At 48.4% G+C, this 7,692-nt stretch overlaps 1 protein-coding gene across 1 annotated transcript in view; it reads right to left on the bottom strand.

The window, feature by feature from the left end:
• Positions 1-226: 226 nt before the first annotated feature.
• Positions 227-7,692, bottom strand: part of LOC8034981 (MAM and LDL-receptor class A domain-containing protein 1) — a 39,202-nt gene continuing 31,736 nt past the window's right edge. Inside the window, exons 11-17 of the mRNA XM_042289325.1 lie at positions 7,249-7,405; positions 5,925-5,954; positions 5,095-5,274; positions 2,527-2,686; positions 2,054-2,222; positions 924-999; positions 227-311 (exon numbers count right to left, since the gene is read on the bottom strand). Of these exons, the coding sequence (XP_042145259.1) occupies positions 271-311; positions 924-999; positions 2,054-2,222; positions 2,527-2,686; positions 5,095-5,274; positions 5,925-5,954; positions 7,249-7,405 (813 nt within the window). The 3' untranslated portion in view covers positions 227-270. The remainder of the gene's footprint in view (positions 312-923; positions 1,000-2,053; positions 2,223-2,526; positions 2,687-5,094; positions 5,275-5,924; positions 5,955-7,248; positions 7,406-7,692) is intronic.

Here is a 7,692-nt window from a genome sequence, read left to right as displayed (position 1 = left end):
AAAAAAAAATACAGAAAAAAACGGTACAATCACGCTGCATACATTGGCTGTACATCGTTTATTAGAGAGAACTGGACATCAATTCGTCTTTAGGTTTAGAAATATATCTGTTTATTCAGTCATTTTGGAATGTAAAAACGCAATTGTTGGAAGAAAAAAGTTAAATAAAAATCTCTTTCAGCACGCATTAAATTCACGAAGCGTATAATGACAATAATTGGTGAGCTCCTGCAGAACACTGGAGAGAATGACGCTGTCAACTGGGACGGTTCACACGTCTGTGGTAGCAATGGCGGCTGTTGGAGGACGAGCTGGAACGACATAAAGTTCAACATAAAATGAAAATGCACGTTCTGGCAAGAGCTAACCGAGTACCACCATAATTAGTGATCAACCAAGTAACACCTCTGACCCTTTTGTTTTTGTTCCTAGTGATGTTCGTCCCCATTAACTTGTTTTCTTTGCCGAAAGTTTCTGTGTCCTTTAATCAGCGTCCTCCCCGACGAGGACGTTCTGACAGGCGCATGTAAAGGCAGGTTCACACACTAGCGACTGTTTACGACCGACTGCATTACAACCTCTTGCGATCTCTTACGCAGAGAGATCACACTGGCGTCATCTATCGGGTAACCGATGAACACTTGGCATTTCTGTATATTTTTTTCTCGCATCAATCGTTCTTTTTTTAACTAAAAACGTTTGACAATGTCATAAATACGGTTTTATATATAGTACGAACATATGATCTCGCAGATACCGCTAAACCTCGGCTCTATACTGAATTACAGTTCCAGGGCCACCTCACAGATGGCGCCAGCGTGTCAGTGTGTTCTCTCGTCTTAAGAGATCACAAGAGGTCGCCACGCAGAGTCAGAAGCGTCAACCAGTGGGCTGGAACGAAACGGGAATTGGGGTGCACGTACTTTCGCAGTTGCCGTCGTACATGGTGATGTCGTCCAGGGCGAATCCACCGTCCGTCGCTTCTCCTTCGAAGTGTATCTGCGGAAGGGTATGCGGTCATTTTGAGGTAACATTGAATAGATTACGACCGCAACATCGCAGTACCGCGCAGGGACCTTAGCTGGGATGAGAAGCCTCGGTAAAGCTGCGATAACACTGCTCGCACATCATACTAAAGACAAGGTGTTCACTGCACATGATGACCGAATCATGCGCGGACACGCCTCACGCATGTTGGAAGCATGTTATCTTTATACATGCTTCGAATACGTACAGTTTTTGTACGACCGATGTGATCGTCATAGGAAAAGGAAACCCGCATAATCTCTGCAGATTGTCTTTTGTGTGATGTGTTGGCAGTGTGATCGCGGCTTGAAGGCTTGCCCTCAAAGACACCCGTCACTCCACTATTACGCGTGACTGTAGGTTTTTGGCGAAAGGGAGTGACTTCGTTTAACCGTCTCCAGTTGAAGCAGGACCCTTCCGTTCGGCTAAAACGCTTTTTAGCGTGAAAGGGTGTGGGAAATTCGTTGTTGCCCTCGTAATGGCTTCGAACGAATGCCACCGAATTTGGGCTGCACGATGGACCACGGTACAAAGTGAAAGGCACGCGTGTTTATGAGGACAAACCTTAGCACACCGACATCCTGAAGACGGAATCGATGAACTCTTGTTTGACGCAGTAACATTTTGCTCCGTAGAGCTCCTAATGATTACCACAATTGGGATAGTCCAGCAACGACGTGCTGCTCGATCAAACTATTGCTACTTTGTTGTTCAATCGCACCCTCGCAATAAAAATATAACGTTTTGCACATTTTAGGTCGTTTCCGAGACTCAAGAAATAAAGTGTAAATCTCATCACCTGACGTTGTTTTAACGTGGTTGCCTAGGACAAAGGTGCACGTGACGTGAAACGAAGTTCCGCTACCACGGTTGCCTGAGAAAAACGTACATGTCACGTGACGCAGTGTTACCAAGGTTGCCTAGGACAAAGATTGACGTGAGGTGACATTCTCTTTCCGCGGTTGCCCGAGTTACGAGTGCACAGTTCAAGAGAGCCTCAAAGAGGCGGTCAGCCATTGTTGCGTGCCTTGAAGGGTGCATCGACGGGCACCTTGACCTGTCCGTATCTCCAGTCCGGGCGGCTGGTGTCCATCCTCCGCGTGGACAGCCTCCAGATGAGCACCCTGGGCGCAGCCCCGTTGCCGTTGCTCGACGCCGCTGCCGGCTCCTCGCCCGCGGGAGGCGCTTCGGCGGCCCTGAGCGTGCGAGCAAATTGCACGCTTATTCATTCACGCGCTGTCAGCAGTGTGAGAGGATATATGCTCTGCCTGCAGCTTTCTACTTTTGATGACAGTTGGCAACACGCTAGGTGGCGCAAGCTACCGCACGTTACAAAGTGTATAGCCATTGACATCCGTCCATCCATCTATCCATCAACGTGCACTGGATGCGCGGGGCGTCTGCTGGGAGCCTGTCACGGACTGTGGCCTTTTGCCGTGTTGCACGTTAAAGAGACGCGGCCGTGAGCGTCTCTTTTGTAAAAAGCGTCGTGGTGCGTACCTGAAAACACTGAGCGTGGAGGACTCTCCGCGGCCGAAAGGCGCGAACCAGAAGCTGAGGCAGCGCTCCGTCTCGCCGTCCGCGGCGGCGATCGGGGTGCTGCGGAGCACCGGGTTCTGCACCGAGTTCTGGTTGAAGATGTCGAAGAAGATGTAGCCGGCTGCAGGGGGGATCGAACGAATCGGCAGAGATATTCACACTTTGCATGGAATGCAGTGGCGATCGTTTAAATATAGAGCTTGAATCAAATGCAAGCAATGCAATATTTAAGGAACGATCGTTTAAGGGCTATAATGCATGAAAGGCAATGAGGACCAGGGTGTAAGATAGACAGGTGGGGAAACGGCCCATAGAAGCCTACTGCAGCGCCGTGACCGGATTGTGTACTCGTCTGCTTGCGGGTACCCCCGATTTGCGACAGATGGCGCTGCGGCGAGAGGAAAAAAATTGGAATCGGATTTGCATGGAACTCTATGGAAGAGTGCGCAAAATAAACCGAGAGCACGACAGTCTTCCATTGAAAATCCACGAGAAACCATCTCCGTCAGTTTAGCCGATCACCACCGGTCGTCCACCCGGAGTGAGAGTTCGCGGTGCTCCACATAGATGGCGCCACAGAAAAAGAGAAACCCGAGGGGGACACAATCCGGTCGCTCATTTGGCTCTCGTTTCCCCACCTGTCTATCTTACACCCTGATGAGGACCCATTTTTTCAGAAGACACGAACACATGGCAGTGACACCTGACACCGCGATGTCACGTGACCTGGTCACATGACGTGACATCACGGTGTCGAGTCTTGGTGTCACTCGCAGTGTAACGTGACGTCACGTGTCACGGGGTATGCGCGGACGGACGCGCGGATAGACTTTTTTTTTTATAAAGACCTCTATGCTTTCAAAGACCTCAGGAAAAGTCAAAATTTGTGCTGAGTGAAAAACCAGGAATGCCAACCACCGTGGCGAGCGGGCCGCTCTCAGTTTCAGATGTTTGCGAGATTGGATGGAAAGGGATAAGCTGGTATCCCATTGGTCATGCATCGTACAATCTGCAAACATGAATCACCGTGGTTCGAATGTCGCGTTCCAAGTTTTCTCCTCGAACTCATTGCCACGCTGCATTCGAAGCACGGATCTCGCGATCACTCGCGTTCGAATCTGTGACCAGACTGTCTTTCATTAACTGCCGCTTACGTCCCAAGCGACTTCCGGTCGATCCGACATAAGCAAGCTCGAGCTTGCTTATGTCATCAGTGCTAAAAGCATAAATGTTACGCGGACAACAAACTTGGAAATTTAGCGAGGGCTTTCGGTTGTATATATATTTAACGTCCTGGAGAAGACAAGTTGGTTTACCAGAATATTCGAAAAATTGGAACAGATCTCGCACTTCGTTCTTTTGGCGTTCACCTGGAGAATTGGTGGTTAAGCGTATCTCAAGCAGCGGTGTTGAGGCGAGGTTTGTTTATCCTTTTTATGAATCGGAAGTTCTCTGGGACGTCAGACTGGAGAACAGTCTGGTGGCGTTTGCCATCCAAAAGGGTTCAATAGCGGCGAGAAGTTTTGATGGTGCCCTCTTATTGTTCCCTCCCGTGAGTCGTGACGTCACTACTTTGCGAACAATAAGTTCGATGTTGTTGGTAGTGAGCATTGTGGAAGCTTGGAACTATAGCGCTCACAAACCAACACTGCCAAAAGCGTCAGGTGCTTAGGGGACGCCCAAGCTTCGCCTTTAAGAGTGGAACGCGATAGCGTTATCGGGTCCCGTTCGCAAAGCCTTCTCATACAAACTCCCGCTCGTTCCCAAGTCGGGCAAGCGTGGTGTGCGCGTGGTCCAGTCGATAGTGCCACGTGTCACGTGACGTCACACGTGGCTCTGATGTCATGACCCTATCGACCCGTTAAATTTCGAGGGACAATTTTCTAACAAATTTGGCGGAAAAGTTTTCCGCTAGACTTGGTGGGAAAATGTTTCGTTAAATATGGCGAGAAAGTTTTTCCTCGAAATTTAGCAGCCAAAATTTTATAATGCAACGCGCGCAACCACGTCTGACACGTGGCTGCGCGCGTTGCATTATGGGATTCGTCGGTCCCGCCGGCGTCGACGCCGACGTCGGAATTTTCAGGACATGAGCTCCTATACGCTATCTCGTTAAAATTGAAGTTATTTCATTGCTCGTATTTCCGTTGAAGTGAAATCCTTTGCTAGCGTCATAGTCAGCATTCGGCAAGTCATGGAAGGCCGACAACAGCGACGCTTTCGATTGCGCACGTCGCCAATAGAGGACTTGAGTCGGGAAGGCGTGAAGGAATTGGGGTTGCATTTAGAAAGGTTCGGTTCGGTTCGGTTCAGTTCGGTTCAATTCGGTTCGGTTCGGGTCGGGTCGGTTCGGTTCGGGTCGGATCGAGTCGGGTCGGTTCTGGTCGGTTCGGGTCGGGTCAGGTCGGGTCGTGTCGGGTCGGGTCGGGTCGGGTCGGGTCGGGTCGGGTCGGGTCGGGTCGGGAGGGTAGGATGGAGTGGGATAGGAGGGTAAGGGGTTAGCTGAAAGGTATATTGGGATGCACATACTGGGCGCCCTGTAGGTGTGGTCCTGCAGGTTGGCGGGGCGGCTGACGACGGAGGCGAGCCTCCAGGTGAGGGAATCCCTGGGCACGGAGCCCGCCCTGCCCACCAGGTTGGTGCTGGGCGCCGCGTCCACGCCCGTCGCGTTCGTCCAGCCGCACATGTCCCGCTCGAAGGAGCACTCGCCTGCGAGCGGATGCGCTTCAGTGCACGGGTTTCCCACTCTCCATGCCTTGGACCCCTAGCTCTGTTTTGCTTATTTTATGTTTTTTATTGATGTGACACATGCACAGTACGCGTTGGCGTCTTTCTTGTAGGTGGTGTCATGACACCACCTTTACTGATCAACCATGATTCGGTTTTCTTTGCGTATTCGCCCCTTTTTTGTTTAATAATGAACTCCGTGGCGCCATCTATTGGTTAGCCCTGCACACTTCCGGTTTGCGTATATTTCCTAATTTCTTACTCGCCATTTTTCATCATAAAAGTGAATGAAGTCTGGCAGTGCTATAAGTTGCCATTTCCAGATAATAGACTGTATTTTTGATTTCGAAAATACTGCGAAATTCGCCGTCTAGTTTAAAACCGGAAGTGGTTGGATGCTATTTGCACACTGGCGTTTCCACGTTCCAACTCACGCGAGAAAGAACGAATATTATATTTTAACAAAACGTGCTTTAAGCACTGCACGCAAATATATCTTAGTCCAATCTCATATTTATGCAAAGGATATAGGAGTGACCGAAATTAGTCTCAGGTCCATGAGCTACAAATAATTCTCTACCATAATGAAGACAGTATGTCGCAACGAACAAGGACAGATTTCATGAACTTGCCTGGAATGGCCTTAGCCTTCTCCGGGAACGCTGCGTGAAAAAAAAAAAAAAAAAAAAAAAAAAGAATGACACAAGAATTGAAACGAAAATCATGACATGTTTACTTATGAACTACTATGTTATTCAAAAATATTGCGGCATGGAGCAGGTGTATAACCTAAGTGCGAGGGATAAAAGAGATGGAGCTTTAATAGCTTTACGCGCTATTGAAATAGACGTTTTTCGACAGCTTTGCGGACGCCGCCATAACTGAACTTCATTTTTGTTTTCTTACATTACAAGTTGTTAACCTCCTAGACACCACATCGTTCTTTTCTCCAAGGAATTCTTTGCATAAATTGGTTCCTACTCATTTTACTGTCTGGGCATCTCGGCGAAACAGTAGAAGGTCAGTTATGGCGGCACAATTCTGGTGCGCCGGAAAAGCGTCTATACTCAGTAGTACAGCTACCAAATCAGCTGTTATTTTTGGTCTAGTGAACTCAACATGCTGTATGCGACATCAATCAAGCAAAAGTCATCGAGGTTTTTAAATGGGAAGCTGTCCAGAGGGGAGGGGGGGGGGCTTTGTTTTGTACAAGCCATTTTAACAAAGGCCAGAACGCCCTTAGACGTAACAACGAGCGATAGCAAGAGGAAACAACGTTGTCTGCTCATTTCGAATATCCACCGCACACAAAGTAAGGAAATTAACCTTTACTAACTATTAGAAAGCATACGTTGAAGTATTGAGTTGCTTGCCTTCATCTCCAAGGAACGTTACAAATTTCACTGAAGGGGCGCCACATTTCGCAACTTCACATTCGCGCAGACAACAACCTTGAAACTGTTGAGACTAAAAAAATGAAAAAAAACTTTGATTGCCGACAAAAAAAAACAAAAAAAAAACGATACGTTGCATATCGAGAAGATCGGAAAGCGCTGCTCACTGCATTATACCCTTTTCAAAACCCCATCAAGCAACATAGGTGGTCGCCATTTCTTGAGGATAGTTACAAAACGCAGAGGGAAAGCAAATTAATTTAGAAGCATCATACTTTTTTTTTTTTTTTTTTTTAGGCTAGGTGACGCAAGCTATCGCTTATTATGAAAGGTACAGCCATTAGCATCCATCCAGCCATTGTGCACGAAGCGTGCGATTAGATTTGAGTCCACGCCAAACGTTAATGTAATTCCCTCATGTCCAACATGTTTTCAGAGTCCGTGATCAACCAACGACGGGACTGGATGATTGGCGCAGTATAGTGACTAGATGGTACGCATTTTTGAAAAGGGTATATTGACCGCGAGGCCGGTGAAATGAACAAATGGCCGTATAGCTGACTGTTGCAGTCTCCGTCGAAGAAGCTGACGTCATCGACGGCCACGTATCCCACCCTGCCGTGGCCCCAGATGCCCTCGAGGACCACCTGATACGGCTCGCCGATCGGGGCTCCGTCCGGGAGCTTCACCGGGCAGCGGGCCACCAGCCAGCGATGACCCTGCGTGCGGCGGCTTTCGTTAGCGGACGGACGCCGTAACTAGGGTTTTCAAGTTTTTTTTTTTTTCTAACTTTTTACTCGCGTAAGTTTGTTCAGTGAAATTTTGATAACTAGTAATGCACGTTCTTTGGAAACCTCTGTAGAAAATCTTGGTTCGATACGTTATGAAACCGATGTTTGCGGTTTCTTCAAACAGCCAACGATCTCTTTGAATTGCACTGTAGATCAACTCAGTTAAGGAACTGCCCCTATACGCGGCTTTCACGAAGCTGTAACCCCCCTCCCCC

Source organism: Ixodes scapularis, unplaced genomic scaffold, assembly GCF_016920785.2.
Source record: "Ixodes scapularis isolate PalLabHiFi unplaced genomic scaffold, ASM1692078v2 PGA_scaffold12__126_contigs__length_90152505, whole genome shotgun sequence".
NCBI lineage: Eukaryota > Metazoa > Arthropoda > Arachnida > Ixodida > Ixodidae > Ixodes > Ixodes scapularis.
This window is presented reverse-complemented; position numbering and strand designations above follow the sequence as displayed.